General features: G+C 40.2%; 1 protein-coding gene across 1 annotated transcript in view; it reads left to right on the top strand.

The window, feature by feature from the left end:
- Positions 1–23,101, top strand: part of LOC149253043 (uncharacterized) — a 188,094-nt gene that overhangs the window by 125,142 nt on the left and 39,851 nt on the right. Inside the window, exon 3 of the mRNA XM_089454350.1 lies at positions 19,583–19,670. Coding sequence (XP_089310476.1) covers positions 19,583–19,670 — 88 coding nt within the window. The remainder of the gene's footprint in view (positions 1–19,582; positions 19,671–23,101) is intronic.

The raw sequence follows: 23,101 nt of genomic DNA on the forward strand, positions 1-23,101 counted from the left end.
GATTACTGAAGATGTAGCCAAGGCCGGAGTAGTTACTGAGGAGCAAGTCATTGCTCAAGCCCAGTACCTTGACTTAGTTTACACTCAGTCGGGTACGTTGCACGAGAAGATCCCAGATCTTCCTAAGTCGAATCAAATCGCTGCTGCTCCTTCGGGGTCTCATGCTGCTGATGGCATGATTGGTATGGTGAATACTAAAAGTAAGAAGAAATCCTCAAAGAATTCTTCTCCAATAATAACCTTACCCAACTGCCCGACAGGAGAGTCTTCTCCTGAAATTACCGCCGACATTCACGCTGTAGAGTCATCTACGGCTAAATCAAAAAACGGTGGTAAGAAGAAAGGTAAGAAGAAGGATAAAGCAGACAAGGCTCCAAAGGAGAAAAAAGAGAAGTTGGAATCTAACGATGAAAAGCGCAAACCTCGCTATCCTTGTTTTATTTGTGAAGAAGATCATTTCACAAGAGATTGCTCTCATCGGGCGGAGGTTGTGAAAATCGTTAAAGGTTCCCCAACTCCTGCTGTTTTGAAAGATCCATTTCCGAAGCAGGAGAGTAAAATGATAGGTTCTTCCTCGAGTGCCAGTGAAGAACCCATATTGATGATGTCTCATGTACGGATTGTGACTCGATCGCAAGATTATGGTAGTAAGAATCCTGTTGATGGTAAAGAAGCAGAATCTTCTCATTCTAATCCATCAACCTCAGCTCCCGGTTCCGATCCACTACAGAACGAGAAACCTAACCCGAACTTGGTAATCAAACCGCCCGCCAAGGGTATAATTCGAAAGTCTGCTTTCAATCCACATGCGAGAGCAGCTCAGAATTATAACATTGTTGAGGATTTAGCTGTTTCACCCTCAGCAATGTCGGCTTTGGAAGTGCTGCAATCATGCCCAGCACAACGAAAATTACTCTTGTCGGCTATAGGAGCTGTTGATATTCAGGACTCGAACCTGATAATCTTTGATATAGAAAATAGTACACCGCGTCTCCCTCATCAAATGGCTTTCCAGATTCCAGTGATAGTAAAAAACAGGCCTATTCATCGGACTGTAATTGATGAAGGAGCTTCTACGTGTATTATGTCGATTCAGTGTTGGAGATCGCTTGGTTCTCCTTCACTGAACCAATCCCCGACGATTCTTAAGGCCTTTGATGGCCGTGGGTTCCATCCGTTTGGCATTCTACAGGATTTGCTTATAGGGGTTGAAGGAAAAACCATTAGTCTGGATGTGGAGGTGGTTGATGCCCCTCTAGACTACAACCTTCTTTTGGGTCGCAGTTGGTCTTACGCTATGACAGTGGTCGTGTCATCGGTCTTCAGAGTTATAAAGTTTCCACATAATGGTAAGATCGTGACGATAGACCAGCTGGCTTACTTTCATCCGACCCAGCCTCTTCAGAGAGTATCCAGCATGTCGGTAAAACGACTATCCCTTACAAGGATGTTGGTGTAGGATTAGTTAAAGATTCCGGTTTACTGGGAACTTTTCCTTTTCCTTCGATCAATGCAGACCCTTCATTCGCATCCATTCATATGATTACTTCAGACACTATTATTTACGATGATCCTTGGATTGTCCCATCTGAATCTGAGATAGACTCATTCGGTAATGCAATGCCTTTGAGTCCATATGAAATTGCTTATGAGGCCGTGCAGTCTTTTTCCAACTCTAGTTCAACTCAATTCGACCAAATGAATGTGGTCCGTGAGGAATCACTTTTCACATCAACCTCAGAACGGATAACGTTTCCTGAAGTCGTGTCATTTGATGAACAACTTCACGAAATCCTAAGTGTAGACGATCTACCATGGGAAGATCTTCATCATAGATCTTCGTTTTTACCTGAGAGTGATGACTTTGAAAATGATTTTTCATCAATTTTTACAGCTGAATATGTCAAGGACGCTCAGAATCCCACGAAACATCCTGATTCAGAGTTGAATTTGGGAAACATTTCCCAAACTATTGCCATTGACATTTTAGTCAAAACCGGAATTATTGAAAACATTCATATAGGTGCCTCGTGTACAGATAACGAAATTCAAACATACAAGGTCCTATTTCAAGAATTCCGCGACGTGTTTGCCTGGTCCTATGAGGAAATGCCAGGAATTGATCCCTCCATTGTTGTTCATGAAATCAAGACCTACCCGGACGCTAAACCCGTTCGGCAACGTCTGCGTCAGATACACCCTAGGAAAGTGGCTGTGATTAAAGCAGAAGTCGAGAAGCTGTTGAAAGTAGGTTTCATTTATCCGATCCCGTTAACGGATTGGGTATCGAATATTGTTCCGGTTAACAAGAAACAAGGAACAATAAGAATATGTATCGACTATAGGGATATAAATCGTGCTTGTCCAAAAGACAACTATCCTATGTTGGAAATAATACTGAGAGGGGGGGTGAATCAGTATTATCAGAACTATAAAACTTTTTCAATGCTCAGAAACATATACGCTACTTTCGTTAAGTGAACCAGCGTGTACACGCAACTGTGTATAAAGAAAACAGCGTATAACTAGAAATCTTATAATTCAGTCAGTTTATCTTCAGTTAAGTGCATGAGGACATTATTCACCATATTAAGAGTAAGCAGATGCAGTAAAACAGATCACACAGAAACCATACACATGAACACCAAGATATAAGGTGGAAACCCAATGTGGGTGAAAACCACCTGCTGCAAGTCGTCTCTATCTTTCTTTAATATGAAACTTCAGTTTACAATCTTTTTGTACTGGTGCAGCCTTATACCAGTACGCAGGCTACAACCTGCAGAAGGCTACAACCTTCTCTCGTTCTCCAAACTTCCTTGGAAGGGAGCTCCAACCCCCTTTGCTCTTGTACTAGCTAAGATACTAGTACGTAGGTGCTGACCTACAATCTTCTTTCTTTCAGGTACCACTTTTCATACATTTTCAGACTGGATATTCCTGAAGCACAACATTACAATCTGTAGACCACAATTCATTCAACTTTCACAACAGATCATTGAAGCATAAAACAACCAATACTAGCATCATCAAACTTTGAATCACTGAACCACTGAACCCTGTCGATCACCAGTTACCAGAACATAGAGCAGTCTACAGAACTCTGCAATAACAGTCAGATCCAACTGCAAACCCAAAAATCAAGCTTCAAAAGATATACGCTACTTCAATGAGCGAAACCCGCGTATACACGCGCTTTTACCTAAGCCAACCTGCGTACAGATCTAAAAATAAATTCTTTCAACTTGCAGCTGTATCAGACATCAGTTAGACCCAGAACATAATATTGCGACAGTATGCAGATCTAGAAATACGCATAATCAACCATATCATAATAGTGCATTTCAATCTATTAGATCCCGATCTATCCTTAGATCTAGTCTTTCATCAACCGATGTGATTTCTCGTTGGCTTAGATCAAGCAACCTAGAACCTGCATATCAGATCTCTCTCTTTTTCAGATATTCAAGCCTTGTCAAAAGATGATCTTGCCTAATGATCTTCTTCTCCTTATATAGCCTTAGGCCTTGCTCAATACCAAGAGCCAAAACCATAGAAATCCAAAACCATCAACTTCAAAACTAGAGATCTACACGTCTGTCGAGGTACTTTGGTCCAAAGACATGGGCACAAGTACCGAGGACTAACTACCATGGACCAAAAGGAAACTTCCCGACATATACGCCCTTTTCTGTTCATGCATCTGCGTGTATACGCGCCTTCGTATATAGCTCTCCTGCGTATACGCGACTTAGTATGCATATCAGCAGCGTGTATACGCAACTTTGACTTAATTAACCTGCGTATATGAGATTTCTCTTCATTTTGTAGTCTGAACGAAGATCTTACATCAAAGAGAGTTGCCATCAAGGACAACACCTGTATCATAGCGCCACACCTGTGCCAAAATGCCAACAATCTCCCCCTTTGGACTTGATGGCAACCTCAATATTCTTAGAATCATTCTCCCCCTTTGTCATCAAGGGCAAAGGGCAGTGCTCCCCCTGAGTACATGCTGATACCTCTGCTTGGCTGTGCTGAATTATGCTCCCCCTGAACGTAGGGCAGATCTGCAAAATATGTTCTTCAACAAGAACCAAGACTTATACACCATAAGGGACCTTCCTATCACCAAAAGACTCGATACATACATCCATACTCCCTACCAAGAGGGGACATATCAGAAACAACCAATTATATTACATCATTCATCCCAGGCATAGTGGGGAAACCAACATAGGCCGTTACATGACCTTGACACCATAAAAGAAATATCACAAAAGAGAGACATGACATAGAGACAACAGATCTAGACCAAGACTTATGAAAGTCACCAGCAGCATCTGATAAACATCTTTTAGATCAGCAACCAGGATTTCTTTCTGAGAAACCAATAACCAAAACATCTAAATGCCAACAATGCTTTATGAGACTTTTAAGCTGCTCCCCCTGAACCTGTGTCTGAAGAATTCTGACATACCCATCTCAGACCTTTTAAACCAGAGTTTGCCCTTGCTGTTCAGAACTCCATATACGCGATTTCTCCTGCATAGACCAGCGTATGTACGTGGATATACTCTCTGCAACAGGCGTACAACATACACGCGACTTACCCCACATAAATCAACGTATATACGCGGATATCCCTTACGTAACTTGCGTATACCAACTTTTCTGTAGAAAAGACAAGCTTTAACAGCAGGATGAAGCATCAACTACTCCCAGCTTTTTTCTGAGATATTCAAAAGTTTCCCTGGGCAGTGGTTTTGTGAGAATATCAGCAACTTGTTCCTTAGAAGGAACATACTCCAACTTGACCTTCTGCTCAAGCACTTGCTCCCGAAGAAAATGGTACTTGATTGGTATGTGCTTGGTCTTTGAGTGCATGACTGGATTCTTTGAAATGCTGATTGCACTTGTATTATCACATAAGATAGAGACTGGTGGAGTGCAAGTGATTTGAAAGTTCTGCAAGGTTTGCATCATCCAAAGAAGTTGTGTACAACAAGATGCCGCAGCCACATATTCTGCTTTAGCTGTAGATAAGGCAATCGAACTCTGTTTCTTGCTGAACCAAGATACTAGTCTGGAACCCATGAAGAAAGCACCACCACTTGTGCTTTTCCTATCATCCACACTTCCAGCCCAATCTGCATATGTGTAAGCATGAAGAGTGAGATCTGTATTTCTAGGATACCATAAGCCATAGTTTTGTGTCCCTTGAAGATACTTGAAGATTCTTTTGACTGCCTGAAGATGAGTTTCCTTTGGGTTGGCTTGAAATCTTCCAACAATTCCTATTGCATGTGTAATATCTGGTCGGGTACCTGTCAAATAAAGCAAGCTCCCAATCATGGATCTATAAGTGGGTTGATGAACTGCTGCTGATTCATCATTTGCACTGAGGCTGCATCCTGTAACCATGGGTGTACATACAGGCTTTGACTCTTCCATGCCATACTTCTTCAAGATCTGCTTGAGGTATTTGGTTTGAGACAAGAAGATACCTCCTTCATTTTGTTGGATTTGCAATCCAAGAAAATATGTCAATTCTCCAAGTAGTGACATTTCGAATTCTTTCTGCATAACCAAGGCAAAGTTTTGACTCATAGTCTCTTCATTGCTGCCAAAGATAATATCATCTACATAAACAACAAGAATTAGTAATTTGTTATTTTCAACTTTTATATAGAGATTGCTATCTGCCGATCCTTTTGAAAAGCCTTGTTGGTGAAGATATTTGTCCAACCGATAGTACCAAGCCCTTGGAGCTTGTTTGAGTCCATAGAGAGCCTTTTTCAATCTGCATACAAGGTTTGGATCATTCCCAAGAATGAAACCATCTGGCTGTTCAATATATACTTCTTCTTCTAAGTCTCCATTCAGAAAGGCTGATTTCACGTCCATTTGAAATACCTTGAAGTTTTGAAAGCTTGAGAGAGCAAGGAACATTCGGATGGCCTCAAGTCTTGCCACAGGAGCAAAGGTCTCTTCAAAATCTATTCCTTCTTGCTGCGCATACCCTTTACAAACAAGTCTGGCCTTGTTTCTAATTACTTCTCCATTTTCATTTAATTTATTCTTGAAGACCCATTTTGTTCCTATTACATTCTTATCTTTTGGTCTAGGAACTAATTCCCAAGTGTTGTTCTTTTCGATCTGCTCAAGTTCTTCATCCATTGCTTTGACCCAACATTCATCTTTGCATGCCTCTTTAACATTTTGTGGTTCAGTGGAGGAGAGTAATGCCAAATAGCTTGAAGCTTCTGCAAGTGTCCTTCTTGTTTGTACTCCTGCTTCTTTCTGCCCCACAATCTGAGATTCTGGATGATTCTTTTGAACATATCTGGATGGAGTCTTCTCTTCTATTCTTGTCTGCTCCTCTGGTTCTTCTTGAGGTTCTTCTTCTTCATCATTCCGCCTTTGGGGGTAACCTTCATCTTCTTCAATGTCTTCATGATGAACTTGCCTAGGAATATATCCCTTCTCATCAACCACTACATCAATGCTGTCAACAATTCTGCCAAGTCTTTTATTGTAGCACTTGTATGCTTTGCTATGTGGAGAATAACTAAGAAGAATGCCCTCATCTGCTCTTGGTTCAAGTTTGCCAAGTTGCTCATCAGTATTCTTGATATAACATTTGCTTCCAAAGATTTTGAAGTGCTTCACCGAAGGAGTCTTACCACTCCAGAGCTCATGAGGTGTTTGAGTGCTGTTTACTCGGACATTTGTTTTGTTAAGAATAATAACAGCAGCATGTGCAGCTTCACCCCAGAAGGTTGCGGGAGTACCTGATTCATCGAGCATAGCACGAGCCATTTGTTGGATAGTTCTGTTCATTCTTTCCACAACCCCATTTTGCTGAGGAGTTCTAGCTGTAGAGAATTCTCTTCTTATCCCATGTTCGTCACAGAAATCGAAAAATTCATTTGAGGTGAACTCCCCACCTCTGTCAGATCTGAGGCACTTAATTTTGTGTCCTGATTCATTTTCAACCAAGGCTTTGAAGGATTTGAATTTTTCGAATGCTTCATCTTTGTGCTTCATGAGCCCTAACCAAACAAATCTGGAGAAATCATCAATGAATAATATCAGATATTCTTCTCCTCGAGGTGTCCTCTTCCTAAATGGACCACATACATCTGTATGGACTAGCTCGAGAGGCATGCTAGCTGATCCTTCCTTCTCTGGAAAGTTAGTTCTGGTTTGCTTTCCAAACTGACAAGATTTGCATATGGTATTGTCTGGAATTTTGATATCTGGAAGACCACGAACTGCCTGATATTTGCATGCTTTCCTTATTTGTGAAAAGCTTAGATGCCCCAACCTCCGATGCCATAGCCAATGTTCATCATCCTTGCTTAAGTAGCATTGTTGTCCTTCCTCAAAGATATATAGATTATTTGGAGTCCTTCTTCCTTTGATCACTGTTTTACCTGTATCAAGATCGCGAACACAACATCCATTCGATCTAAATATTACCTCAGTTCCTTGATCGCACATCTCACTGACACTTAGAAGATTATGCTTCAATCCATCAACATATAACACATTTCCTGCTTTGACCTTCTCTTTTAACGGAGCAACACCTTTTCCTTTTATGGCTGCAGAGATATCGTTCCCAAAAGAAACTTTCTTCCCTTTTTCTAATGCGGTATATGACTCAAGCTTTTCTTTGTCCCCTGTCATATGCTTCGAACATTCGCTGTCAATGTACCATAGACTTTCTTGACCTTCTGCATAAAAGGCTATCCCACATCTTTCTGGTTGTGATTCTTTTATTCTCCATGTTCTAACATTTGAGGTTTGTTCCTTCTGAGTTGTCTTCCGAAATCTGCTCCTGCATTCAGAGTCTTCATGACCAAAGTTATTACAAATAGAGCATTCAACTTCATTTTCGAGAACCGAAAAATTGTTATAAGTCCTTTTCATGGTTCCAGTCATTCTCCCTTGCTTTTGAGCTTCTCTAGTCATGATTGTTTTGTAGGCAACACATTGAGCTGCTTTGTGACCAAAGTTATGGCAAGAAAAGCATTGGCCATTAAAGAAACTTCTGCGATAATCAGATCTATCATCCAACCGATTGTAGCTTCTATTCATTCTTGGAGCAAATTGGGAAGATTTTACCTGTGGCTGATTGTAGCTTCTGTTTGTCCTTAAGGCTGTTTGTCCCTGAATTTCTTGATGGTATTTATTTGTTCTTGAGATAAACTGTCCCTGATTCACCTGATGACTTTTATTTGGCCTTTGCTCGCTTCTCCTTGCTGCATCAAGATAACTTTTAGAGGTAGAGGCTTGAGATGTTTCTTCATTATATCCAAGACCTGTCTTGATCAGAGGAGATCGCTGCACATTGATAATCTCATCCAAGGTTTCAGATCCTTTAACAAACTTAAGATTAATTTCTTTGGTTTTCTCAATCTCCTTTCTAAGACAAACAATCTCACATTCCAATTTTTCAAGATGTTTTTCCTTTTCAGCTAGTTGATATTGTAGAGAATCAATAATAGCACTCTTCTCTTCTAAACAAACTTTGAGATCTTTCATTTCTTCATAAAAGCCTTCTACATCTATAGCATCCATGTAGTCATCATCTTCAAAAGCCATTAAAAGTTTATATCTATTACCTTGTTCATCTTCATCACTATTTGAAAGACCATCACTATCCTCATGAGTGTAATAGCTTTTCTTCTTTTCATTCTGTTTCTTGTTCCATCTAACAGGTTCCTTTCCCTTGTCATTCTTATCTTTGTGAGGACATTTGGCAGCATAATGACCTACTCTTCCACAAGCAAAACATTTAAACGGTAACTTACCTCTGAACCTTCCAGAACCCCTTTGAAGATTTCTGACAAAATTTGATTCTTCTTCTTCATCTTCTGGCACATGATTTGCTTCATAATAATCTTCTTTGCCTGAAGCTTTGAAGGCAACTTCTCTTCTGTCTGATGGACCTCCCTTTCTCATTTCATAAGCGGTTAGAATTCCATGAAGCTGAGACATAGTGAGAATTCGGAGATTTTCCTTTTCTTCTATTGCAGATACTTTAGATTCAAACTTGGGAGACAATGATCTTAGAACCTTTTCAACAACTATAGCCTCTTTTATTTCTTCACCCAAATTTTTCATACAATTAACAATCTCATCTACCTGAAGAAAATAATTAGCCACACTTTCATCATTATACATCTTGAGAGTCTCATACTGAATCCTGAGAGTTTGAAGTTTAGCACGCTTTACCTGTTCATCTCCTTCATAGCTTGTGACCATTTTGTCCCATATCTCTTTTGCGGATTTAAAGTGCATTACCTTCATGAATTCCGTTTGGGATATACTTCCTAATAGAGTACTGACTGCTTTTGCATTTGTTTCATACTTCTTTTTCTCAGCTGGATCTGTAGGAGTAGCTGAAGGAAAAGCATAGCCTGTTTCTACAATGTCCCAAACTTCTGTACCAAGAGATTGAAGATATGCAGTAACTCTTACCTTCCAATAATTGAAGTTTGTCCCATCGAACACGGGTGGCCTGATTGATGCTTCTCTCTCGTAGTTGCTCATGATGAACGATCTACCTTCAAGCGATCAAGCTTCTCTGAAGGACCTGCTCCGATACCGATTGTTGGAAATAATACTGAGAGGGGGGGTGAATCAGTATTATCAGAACTATAAAACTTTTTCAATGCTCAGAAACATATACGCTACTTTCGTTAAGTGAACCAGCGTGTACACGCAACTGTGTATAAAGAAAACAACGTATAACTAGAAATCTTATAATTCAATTAGTTTATCTTCAGTTAAGTGCATGAGGACATTATTCACCATATTAAGAGTAAGCAGATGCAGTAGAACAGATCACACAGAAACCATACACATGAACACCAAGATATAAGGTGGAAACCCAATGTGGGTGAAAACCACCTGCTGCAAGTCGTCTCTATCTTTCTTTAATATGAAACTTCAGTTTACAATCTTTTTGTACTGGTGCAGCCTTATACCAGTACGCAGGCTACAACCTGCAGAAGGCTACAACCTTCTCTCGTTCTCCAAACTTCCTTGGAAGGGAGCTCCAACCCCCTTTGCTCTTGTACTAGCTAAGATACTAGTACGTAGGTGCTGACCTACAATCTTCTTTCTTTCAGGTACCACTTTTCATACATTTTCAGACTAGATATTCCTGAAGCACAACATTACAATCTGTAGACCACAATTCATTCAACTTTCACAACAGATCATTGAAGCATAAAACAACCAATACTAGCATAATCAAACTTTGAATCACTGAACCACTGAACCCTGTCGATCACCAATTACCAGAACACAGAGCAGTCTACAGAACTCTGCAATAACAGTCAGATCCAACTGCAAACCCAAAAATCAAGCTTCAAAAGATATACGCTACTTCAATGAGCGAAACCCGCGTATACACGCGCTTTTACCTAAGCCAACCTGCGTACAGATCTAAAAATAAATTCTTTCAACTTGCAGCTGTATCAGACATCAGTTAGACCCAGAACATAATATTGCGACAATATGCAGATCTAGAAATACACATAATCAACCATATCATAATAGTGCATTTCAATCTATTAGATCCCGATCTATCCTTAGATCTAGTCTTTCATCAACCGATGTGATTTCTCCTTGGCTTAGATCAAGCAACCCAGAACCTGCATATCAGATCTCTCTCTTTTTCAGATATTCAAGCCTTGTCAAAAGATGATCTTGCCTAATGATCTTCTTCTCCTTATATAGCCTTAGGCCTTGCTCAATACCAAGAGCCAAAACCATAGAAATCCAAAACCATCAACTTCAAAACTAGAGATCTACACGTCTGTCGAGGTACTTTGGTCCAAAGACATGGGCACAAGTACCGAGGACTAACTACCATGGACCAAAAGGAAACTTCCCGACATATACGCCCTTTTCTGTTCATGCATCTGCGTGTATACGCGCCTTCGTATATAGCTCTCCTACGTATACGCGACTTAGTATGCATATCACCAGCGTGTATACGCAACTTTGACTTAATTAACCTGCGTATATGAGATTTCTCTTCATTTTGTAGTCTGAACGAAGATCTGACATCAAAGAGAGTTGCCATCAAGTACAACACCTGTATCATAGCGCCACACCTGTGCCAAAATGCCAACATCCTACGCCCTATATCGATCAAATAATTGATGATTATGCCGGCAGTGAAATATTTTCCTTTATGGACGGTTTTTCCGGTTACAACCAAATCAATATTCTACCTGCCGATCAACCAAAAACGACTTTCATTTGTCCTTGGGGGACATTTGCTTACTGCAAATTACCTTTTGGACTTAAGAACGCCGGAGCCACTTTCCAACGGGCAATGTCTTACGCGTTTCACGATATCAAGCACATTGTGCAACCGTATCTCGATGATTTGCCTGCTCATTCTTTACATCGAGCTGATCACCTTGTCCACTTACACGCTATTTTTATGAGGTGTCGACATTATCGAATTCGGTTGAACCCACACAAATGTGTCTTCTGCATAGAAGTGGGACGATTGCTAGGATTTTTCATTTCAAAAGCCGGTATCCGCGTCGATCCCTCGAAGGTCGAAGCCATCATCAAATTGCCTCCTCCTTCGAGTCTGCGCCAACTCCAAAGTTTGCAAGGGAAAGCAAACTTTTTACGTCGATTCATTCCTAACTACGCCGAGGTTACAAAGGGTTTCACCCGGTTGTTGAAACAAAATGCTCAATTTTCTTGGGATGAGATAGCTCAGAAATCTTTTGATGCACTTAAGCACACGTTAACCCATGCATCGTTGCTGCATCCTCCCAACTACAACCAGGATTACTTTTTGTATCTCACCGCCTCCCACTCCACCATTGGAATGGTCTTAGTTCAGGAAGACGAATTCGGAACGGAACATGTGATATATTATCTTAGTAGGACGTTAAATCCCACTGAGCTAAAATATTCGCATGTGGAGAAATTGGCCTTGGCAGCTGTTCAGGCTGTCCAACGTTTTCGTCATTACATTCTTCTCCGTAAAACTACAGTGATTTCGGATTGCAACCCTATGATCTATATTTTGACTAAACAATTGCTAGGGGGCAAGTACTCCAAATGGATTGTTATCCTGCAGGAGTTCGATTTGGAGTTCGAGAAGTCCAAGTCTAAGAAATCCTTAGTTTTTGCGGAATTGATGTGTGACTTCCCGCATGATGACACGGAAACTGTGGCAGAGGAACCCATTGCGGACGAATCTCTGTTTCTTATCAGCAATTTAGATCCGTGGTATGGGGATATAATTGTCTATCTCCAAACCCAATCCTTTCGACCTGAAGCTTCAAAGTCGGAACGCCGGAAAATTCGATTCCAGTCCCAACAGTACAGAATTATTGGAGATACTCTTTATCGTCGTGGGGCGGACTTAGTTTTTCGTCGTTGCTTGACTCATGAAGAGGCAGAAAGGGTTCTGAATGACTGTCATTCTAGAGCATGTGGCGGTCATATGTCTGGGTATGCCACAGCTCAGAAGGTGTTGCGTGCTGGCTATTTCTAGCCGTCCATGTTTAAAGATTGTATCATTGGCAAGATGCGCGCACCACCTGCTCCTCTCCACCCTATAATTGCCGTTGGTCCTTTTTCTAAATGGGGTATCGATTTTATTACATGTGACCCTCACTCGGCCAGGGGGCATGCGTATATCATCCTTGCGGTTGATTAGTTTACTAAGTGGGCCGAGGCGATGCCTACATTCGAGGCAAGCGGCAAGACAACAACGATTTTCATATTCAATCATATTATTACTAGGTTTGGTGTCCCACAAGCGATAATCACTGACCATGGGCGCCATTTTCAAAACATTATGATGACAGAACTTACAAGCCAGCTTGGTTTACGTCATGATAGTTCTACTCCTTATTATCCTCAAGCAAATGGTTTGGTTGAATCCATCAACAAAGTTCTAGTTATCATGATCTGACGAATCATTGGTATTCATCGATCGAATTGGCATAACATGTTATTTTCAGCGCTTTGGGCGTACCGAACCTCAGTAAAAACATCAACAGGGTTCACTCCTTTCCAACTAGTTTATGGTTTGGAAGCAGTGTTGCCCATTGAATGCGAAATCCCATCACTTCAAATGGCTATCGAATTACTTCCAGCTACTTCCGAAGAGGAGAAGCATCTGTTATACTTAGCTAAATTAGATGAGACTCGACGTGACGCTGCTTTGGCAATCAAGACTCACACAAAAAGGATGAAAGCTCAGTATGATCGTAACGTGACCCCTCGTAATTTTTCGGAAGGAGACCTAGTGCTATTATATGATCAAGCTAACGATAAATTAGGTGCTGGAAAATTCGTTCCCATGTGGCATGGGCCCTACATTGTCAAGCGAAAGCTAGCAAAAGGGGCCTATGAGCTGGTAGATTTTGATGGGGACTCTTTGGGTAAGCCCAGAAATGGACTTTACCTAAAGAGGTATTATGCTTAAATGGTGGGTATGGAGATTTAGTTAGTTCTAGTTAGGTTAATTTTTCTTTCTAGCTGGTATGTTTTCTTAGTTTAGACTGTGTGCTTAGTTTAGAGAGTGTGTTTTTGTCGTTATTCTGGCTTATCTTGGTTTTACTCTTGATATTGCAGATGTCGACGCCTCTCCAAACGTACATTGGATTTGCTGATGGTGCTTGTCGTAGTACACGGAATATCTCTTCCGCAGCTTGGGTTATCTATTCGCCCTCTGACGAGTTAGTTTCTATGCATGGGGTGAGCCTCGGTCAAAAAACAAACAACATTGCAGAATACAGTGCAGTGATTGAATTATTATCTGAATCTATTTCATTTGAGATTCGGAGTTTGATAGTGAGGTTAGATTCTGAACTCGTTGTATTACAGCTTAATAGAGTCTATGCCATTAGAAATCCAGTGTTATTAAGATTGTTTTTGAGGGTGCGTCTCTTGGAACGTGAATTTGATTACATTGAATATCAGCATATTCCAAGGTCTTTAAATACATTAGCAGATGCAATGGCATCTCGAATGTTAAATAGACATTTGCAACAATCATAAATGTAAATTTATAAACATTTCATCACACATGTTTAACAAAATAAGCCGGTAATAATGATATATATAGATAGGAGTGTGTCAAAAATATACATCGTCTTCGATCATAGGTTGAAAAACACCTTATGATTGGCAAAAATGATAAGTACAAAAAACCAAAAATGTCGCATGTGTGTACAAAAGTAACTAGCCAATCACTGGTGGTGCTCTCTATACGAGACCACTGCCCGCGCTACCCTACACAGGAACCTCCTGAAAGGTCCTGGGACTGCGACCACATAGCGTTGAAGTCGGATAGGAATGTCATCTATAATGGTCTCTGGTATACCCGCCGTCAGACGCTCTAGATCCTGTTCCAGCTCGGCTAAGGTCTCTGCGGCCGCATCCTTAGGGGCCGGTGCTGGTACAGCTGGTACTCTTCTCTCAAAAGCCCGGAGATTGGCCGGACGTCGTGGACCTACATCTACATTTTGAAAATTTGTGCTGTCAGTTTTGAGACGATATATAAAAAACAAAAAAAATATAGATAATTTTAAAAACTTGTGAAAAATGAAATACCTCTGTCATCCCATTGTTCTCCCTGTGGAAGAACCATGTCCGGATCATTGCGAAAATCCATTCCGGCATAAGGAAAATCCTGAATCGCAAAGACCTGGCCCTCCAGCCAGTGAAAGTAACCATCAGGAAATCGAACAACTGCTGCTCCCTCATCAGGATGCCAGGCCATTACCGCAACCCATCTCGTCAACTTAGGCTCCCGAGGAGCCCCAACTGGAACTGTAAGATGCTGGGGGATCAGCATTGGAACTCTCTCTAGGGCAAAGCTCACAACTAAAGGCCCATATCCAAAAGTCTTCAGTTGTCCGTTCTTTGCCCTGGTTAGTTGGCCCTTCATATTGGACAACACAGCATCGCACCAGTTGAAAATGGTGCCTTGGAAGCAATCTATAGCCATCCGCATTTGGGAACCAGTGGCTATGTGCAAAGCGGAAGCACCGCAAAGTCTGGTAACTGTAAAGGCAATTACCATAAGTTCAGGTCGGGATATGTATTTGATTTCTATCCCCTTATCCTGGTTTTGATTGTTGCACCACTCTAGCCGGAGACTAGCAAGGGATTGGCCACCCGGCCTAGTCCCGAATAGAGAGAGTTGCGCGCCCCTGTTAGGTAAGCCAGTGAGAAAGTATATGTCGGAGGACTCTATCTCGAGCCGGTGTTCTCCGATGTAAAAACATTGATCCTGAATGTTCCACCTTTCAACCAGCCACTCTAAGAATGGCACCTGGGCCCTCATGCCAGGTATGGCCCAGTACTTGTAGAGACCGCATGCCTTTAAAGCATCAATGGAAGGTTGATGACCTATTGCGGCCAAATCGACATCTTCGTGTTCTCTTTCACGCCAATCTAGCATGGTGGGCAGTCTACACACTAAAAAACATTGATTAGGATTCATAAAATTAAAATTTGATGGTTGATTTTTGTGTTTGGGGTTTGAAAATCCGTTTTGCGCAGAGTATGCACCCCGCGTTCAGAAAACAGAGCGACGGTACGTAGCTGTTCTGAAGGTGGGTTGCGTACTCCGACCTTTTTCCCATATACAAAAAAGTCGGGGTACGCAGGTCGCCCATGGGGCACCTGCGTCCCCCGAAAGGCGGACTCTAAAACCCTAAACCCTTCAAAAAATCAAACTAAAACTTGAAATGAAATTCTAAACGGATGAAATTGAAGAGGAGGATGTTGTGAAATACCTGAAAGAGATGGCGCTCGATTCTGACGGTCGGATTCTCCGCAAAGTCCACGGGAAGTTTCTTGTCAAAAGCCCTTTTCTCAACCTCAACAGTAAAATGGTAAAAATGACATGGTAAAAAGTCTTTTTATAGGTTTTTTGGATGAATGAATGCTAAAGTTTGTTTATTTTTCACCATGAAAGGATATTTTTCAATGTATTTTTGCCCATCTTAAACAGGTATGAGTAATGTGTTGTTTTTGTGCAGGACAAAAGGACTTTAGGGTAAAATCATCATTTTTCACAAACCAAGAAATCAGAGTCATCTTTTAAGCTCTTTTCTGACTCCTAAAACATGAAAATATTGCCGAGCATTTCTTTTACACTCGTTAAAACGGAATTAAAAGACGGTCCTCTTACAGCCCTTTTCTTACCGTAAAAACACGAAAAGATTGCCAGATTTTTGTCGTTTCAAATTCGATACTGGAAATAAAACGACATGCCTCTGATCGCTTTTTACTTTTCAGGTCAAAGGCATTAATCATGAAAGTACTCCTTGGTCGCAAGATCAAGCGGTTCTCTCAGGTATTATTTTATACTTTTTCGGGCTTGGGAGACACAAATTTACGAAAAAGTTCACCTTGGAGTCTTCTTTAGTTTTTTCAGACTCTCTAAAAATGAAAAATGCCGAGTTTCTCCTATACTGGACTCGTTAAAATTTCACAGTAAAGGACCTGTTCGATTACAGGTAGGAACGGACCACTCCTTCTTAGGGTCCGAATCTAAACTAAGTTGGACTCATCCGAAGGATGAGCTTATAATCAAGCATATGTTATCCTCCTCAAGCTTGTAAAAAATAAAGAGGTACTTGCCAGAAATGGTGGGGGAAAAGAGAGAAGAATGAACCTATTTGTCATCCTTTGTTACAGAAGAACCTTATCACCGCTCTTGAACACGACACTTTTCATTCACCTGGGTTGGGAAATCCTTTGCCTTAAAGTTGATCAAACCACTTTGAAAGTCTTCAACCGTTTTCGGGTATTAACTTTGGGTCAATCGTCACCAAGCCATCTGTCGTGTCGTTATGTGTTCAAGAGGTCTCCGCAAATAAACCATTCATATGCAAAATACTTGTCATCCATTTGACCATCCCTAAGTCAGTCCTTACAACAACATTTATTCAACTTGAACAATGATTTCGTGTTGTGGGCTTGCCTGCAACGGGTCGCTTTCTATCGACATCAGCAAATTATCTAGAAAGATGACTTAGAAATCGTCAGTACCTTGAAGTCTGCATGTATCAATGGCAGGTTTCTCGCCTTTGACGACAATTTACATCATTGACTTTCGATCAAAGGATTCCGTGACGTGTTCGACATCAACCCATTCATTCACATTTCATGGATTGTATTGGGTACTTTGAGAACCATTGACATTACTGGTGGTCTCTCTCACACTTGTTAACGGTTTACATCATTGACTGGTAATCAAGTGGTTTCTACCATGCTCGACATCAACTCATTTATTCGCATGGATAGAATCGTACCAATTCGGGAAATAGAAATGAAGACCCTGGATCTAGTTTCCACCATCCAGGCTGCGAGGAGTTTTGTATTCATTATATATTAGACTAATCATAAACAGATGGCTGCGTCCATACTGTGTCTACAAAAGTCTATGATTGTGATGTACTGCAAAATCATTCTTATATCAGAGCAGTAGTTAGATTGTTAGTTAAAGTTTTCAATCTGAGTATGGGAATGCCTACCTCAGCGATGATATCATCTTATATATGTATTTTGTGTTGAATATTTGCAGGTTCTGACCGGGTCCTCCGCAAGATACTCCTTGAAATGATAAAGTACTTCACCCTTCCTATGTCATAAAAACCCTAATCTACTACAGGCTTCGCACTTTAGGGGGCAATCTGTTACACAAAAAAATGTCACCTTGACTATTTACAGTTAGTATGGCTTCATCCACTGTCATACTATCCTCCTTGGCAAGTCTCATGCCTCTGCTCTCCATGTCAAACTTCAAGAAAAAGAGAACAGTCATTTAAAGTCAATTATCTCTGGTACGCAGTTTCTCTTAGCCTTACCTGCGTGTACGCAACCCAAGTTCACAATACCTGCGTATGTGTACGCTCTGTATATAAAGGGGTGTGTGCGTACTCCTGTAAAGGTCAAAAGGCGCAAGTTTCACTCCAAAAAAGTTACTTGTGGTCATTTCTAGAGTCTTCTAGAAGCTTGTTTGACGTGTATGAAGCGCCTCCAGATGGTTCATGTATCCCTACCTAAGAGGAACTTATCCCATCAAGAGGGGAGCTATCCCATCCAAAGAGGGGCTTATCCCATTGATGGTGGACCTGAATAACTTCCTCTAGAGCATTATAAATACAGGTATTGGGCCAAGGGGAGGGGAGGTTGAAAGCTGAACATTCCTAAGGGTAGATGCTGCTGGAATTAGGACTTCCTTGTAGAAGCTTGTGAGGAGAGATTACCATCTTTACTTGTTTCCATTGGGAGGTGGGTGAGCTGATCAGAGTAAGGGAGAACTCTTGTGGACCCTGGGAGGAACTTGCACGACACCAAGGCTCAGGTTGTAATGGTTCATTTTGTTACCTTTTAATACAAATTAGTCCATTCTTCTCAACAATTTGTTATTAATGAGTTGTTTCATATACTCCTTGGTCTATATGTTAAATATGTTTTATTTTATGTGATATTCAGGTGCTATTTAATCGTTTGATTGTTAGTGAATGCAGGTTTCGAAGGGAAGGAGGAGCTCATCCGGATCAACGAAGCTGGACTACTACAACAGCGTTGGATTATAGGTAGGATCTAAACACTTGATTTCTCATATTATAAAAGCATATTTAGGGAAGGATTGCTCTTATTTGTCTTGTTTGTCATTAGAAAGTCTTAGGCTTCTAGGAAGGTCGGTTGTGTCCGCACTAACGACTCTTTCCGCGTGACACATATTTCTAAGAATCTACCGCATCATTCGAAGAAGAAAGAAACAACTCGTACCGGTGTATTAGTTACAAATGTGGAAGATTTGGTTTTTTCCAATCTTGAAGAGTTAGCAGAATCCTCTGAAGACACGGTGCAACAAGATAAATTCCACCCATTAACGAAGGGTACGAGGAAGACATTGTTCTTTCCAATAAAGTTTTTGAGTTGACTGATGGTTTAGACAGTTAAGGAGGAGGATCCTCAGATTCTAAAAAGCAGGAGGAACCTAGAGACGAAGACATATCCAACCAGGACTTGGATTGGATGGCCCAAGGGCTTCTCACTCTTCCAGATAATCTTCATAAGATGTCCAGGCATCCGGAAAATGTTTTATCAATGTTTGATCTAGATAAGATGACAAAGGAAGAATATCACATTGATGATTTCTACATGTATCTATGGATGTTGGAAGTAAGGTATGATCATGTTGTTTGATGGCTTTTCCCTTTTAAATTAGAAGGTAGAGTAGCATCATGGTATCATAGTGTACCTGCCAATTCAGTGATTAATTGGAGGGAGTTTTAAAATTTGGTTTTGGAGAAATTTGTTGATGACAAGACTCCCACCATGGTACTGAAAAGAGCTCAGAAACAATAAAATGGGGGAAAAGGAGAAAGTGAAAGATTTTAATCAAAAGTTCAATCGTATATTGAATAAGTTCCCCCTGGGAACACAACTGCACGATTCAATTACTATTGGTTATTACACAACTTCCATCCCCACTAACATTTCCTCATTCGTTAAAGAGATGCAAACGAAACATTGGCAATAAACTTTGCAGAAGCAATCGCCATCGAGAAATACTTGCATGCTATTGGAGGTATTACTGATGATGATGAACCAAAAGACTCTGAGGAAACTGGAAGGAAGTATCAAACTTCTTCAAGTAAGGCTGAAGAAAAGGACTCGTTATATATTGAAATCTTGATCAGGACAGTGAGGGCACTTACCAATGAAATTTTAGAATTAAAGATAAGGTCAAGTGAGCCTTCTACTAGTAGTAAGCCCCCCAAATGTTTCCCGCTTCGATGAATAATAACAATGACAATAATAATCATCCCTCCCAGTCTACCCAGATTTCAAATGTTGTGTTGAATATAAAAGTTATGGGTATGTACAACTATTGATGTTTCCATCAGGAATAGCATTCAAAAAAGAATTTCCCATAGTGGAACCACAACATGAATTATCTAGCTGCACATATTGTGGATTCCTTACTAGAAGATGAGTAGATAGAAGAAATGAAAGAACCTACAGTGACTGAAGAAAGTACTGGCATTGGACATGCAGTGAAAACTTTTTATTATATTCTTAATCCTGGAAAGAAGAGTGTTGAAGCACCACCACAAAGTGAAGCTCCTCCTCAGAAGAAAAACGGTCGATATAGTTTGAGGGGCAAAGAGCCAATTTCTGAACAGGAGGTGACGAGATATAAACTGAAGGAAAAAATATTAAGAAGGATGTCACCACCGATCAACCCTACTCAACATGCACAAAGTAAGTATGGAAATGTAGCTACTTCTAAGAACACTTCCTCCAGTAACAAAAGTAAGTCCATCACTTTAGAAGTGTCAAAAAAATATACTCCTTCAAACACTGCCTGCTAAAGGTGATACAATTAAGTACAACATAGTTGAATATTTGAGGAGAGCTTGAGCCAATATTTCCATCTTTGATCTCCAAAATATAGCAAGCCAACGTGAACTGTTAGTCCAAACCTTTTCACGACCTTTACTAGGTGACAAATATTCTACCTCTCATAAGGTGTCTAGTAAGTTCTGGTTCCCTTGAATATGTAGTTAATTCTATAACATTAGAAGCTAACACTCTGTGCCCTCCATTTCTGTTAACGTTCAAAATTTTTAATTACAATTTCCATAATTGTTTAGTCGATTCCAATGCATCTACGAATGTAATGCCATTGTCTATTACCAAGAAAATAAATGTTAAATGGGACAAAACTGATGCACAAATCATTCAGCTTTACAGGTCTCTTGTCCAAGTTATTGGTGAACTCAAGAATGTTCTTATTTGATTATCATATAATCAATGAGTTCACCAATGTATAAATATTGTAATTGTGGACATCCTAGAAGCCTATCATGTACTCCTAAATAGATATTGGTCTAGTAAATTGCAGAGCTATTTTTCTACAGATTGGTCGCATTTATGACTTTCGTATAAGGGCATAAGTAACCCGTTTCGAGTCGAAAGTGAGCCATACATGAAACACATAGTGACACCACTTCAGGGCCACAATGACCTTGTTGCCTTTGTCGATCTGATCTTTGGAAAATGTTTCCTCGAAACTGACCACAGGTGTTATCAGTGCAACCATCACCCATCCCACAGGATACACAACTGGAGTTCCTTCCTTGCTTTTCAGTTGTCAAATGAATCTTGTAAGATAGATGAACATAGTAATAGTAATAATAGTATAAGAAGCAACCTAATGGCTAATAATATTTGGACTTTATATTTTGATGGTTCAAAAATGCAGGATGGCTCTCGAACTGGTTGTGTAGTTCTAGACTCGTGTAATAAGAAGAGTATGCTTTCATGTCATTTGGAGTTCGAGTGCACCAAAAATATTTCCGAATATGAAGCACTCGTACTCATATTGAAAAAATCAATCGATCTAAAGGTAAATATTCTCAAGGTAATTGGTGACTCAGAAGTGGTCACTTGTCAGGTAAGGAATACTATCGATTGTGTTTCACCAATCCTTAAAAACTACCAACATGAGGTATGGCGTTTAACTAATTATTTTAAAGCTTTTGATATCATTTATGTTCCTAGTCTTAGAAATGCTACAACAGATGCATTAGCAAACACAAATGCTAGTATGTCGCCATTGAGTAATCATTTTTCTATTGAAATTAGATATAAACCATTTGTGCTTGATAACGTCACTAATTTTTGTGTTTTCAATGATGACAAAAAAATACTACACTTTATGGATAATGCAAATGTATTCAAGGATGCAGCCATAGAAGAGGATGGGTACGAAACGAAAAGGCTTTGAAAGAAGCATATAATGCAATGAAATGCAACACTATGCCTAAAGGTGTGGTGTCCCTAGAGAAGTTATATTTTTTGCAGAGCCAATTTAGAGGACTGATCAATACAAAGACTAAGAGTTCAATGTTATCATATGAACAAGTTAATCTAGGAACTCAAGAAGATCTGAAGTATCTGAACCTCAGTACAAGTTGTTTGCCACAAGAATGATAGGCTTTTATTTGCTTATTCAACTAGTATCGTGATGTGTTTGCATGGACATATGATGATTTAAAGGCATATGACACTCGTATTATCCCATGTTTTTAAAACCGGAACTGATGACCAGAACGGTCCACCTAATGAACCAGTTTACCAACCGAAACTGTTTGAACCGGGACTAGTTTGGTCTAAACGAAATGGTTTTAGAAAAATACATTAAATAATTAATTTTTAATGAAACAAAACTATTTTTAATATTTAAAACCATGATTCCAAGCCAATAGAGACAAAATATGCAAAGTTTTCTCATTTATATACCATGTAAAGGTGAATATATCAAAATGGCATCGAGTGCAATACATATCATCGACAAAATAGAAAAATACATAAGCAATGAGGCTCTAAATGGACTATAAAGTCCAAAAACAATGCTCCAAGCTATGAGGCCATTTGCCTACTACAAGTCTACAGTGTACACATGATCAATCATCAAGTTCATCACCACTACTAGACACAGGATCATCATCAGGAGCTACATAGACATCATCTGGTTTAGAGTCGGAGGATGCCTTAGCCTGATCTGCAACCTCAGTAGCAATGCCACCAATAACAATAGAAGTGGACCTAATGGAAGCACGAGTTTTTTGATCTGCATGACTAGTGCCTTCCATTGGTTCTTTTCCTTTCCTTGATGCCGCTACTAATCCTGGTTCTGACGTTGCCACAAAATCTGCTTCATCCCCCGCTAAAGCCATGTTGATATCAAAATCAACCTCAAACACATGATCTTCAGTCTCCTCCACCCATTCTGATTTTGGATCAATATCATCCAACAAAATGAGATCTAGATCATGTGTTTTGTTCATCATTTGGTTCCTCCTCAGTTGAAGGTTGTATTGCACGAAAACAAGATCATTTAACCATTTTTGTTCCAAACAGTTTCTCTTCTTTGTGTGTATGCGCTCAAAAACAGACCAATTGTGCTCACAACCTGAAGCACTGCAAGTTTGGCTGACGACTCTAATTGCAAACCTTTGCAATTGAGGACATTGGCCACCAAATGACTCCCACCAATGTG

The sequence above is a fragment of the Pinus tabuliformis genome, chromosome 7 (assembly GCF_031772625.1).
Source record: "Pinus tabuliformis cultivar Carrire ecotype Pingquan chromosome 7, CPIR1, whole genome shotgun sequence".
NCBI classification, from domain to species: Eukaryota; Viridiplantae; Streptophyta; class Pinopsida; order Pinales; family Pinaceae; genus Pinus; species Pinus tabuliformis.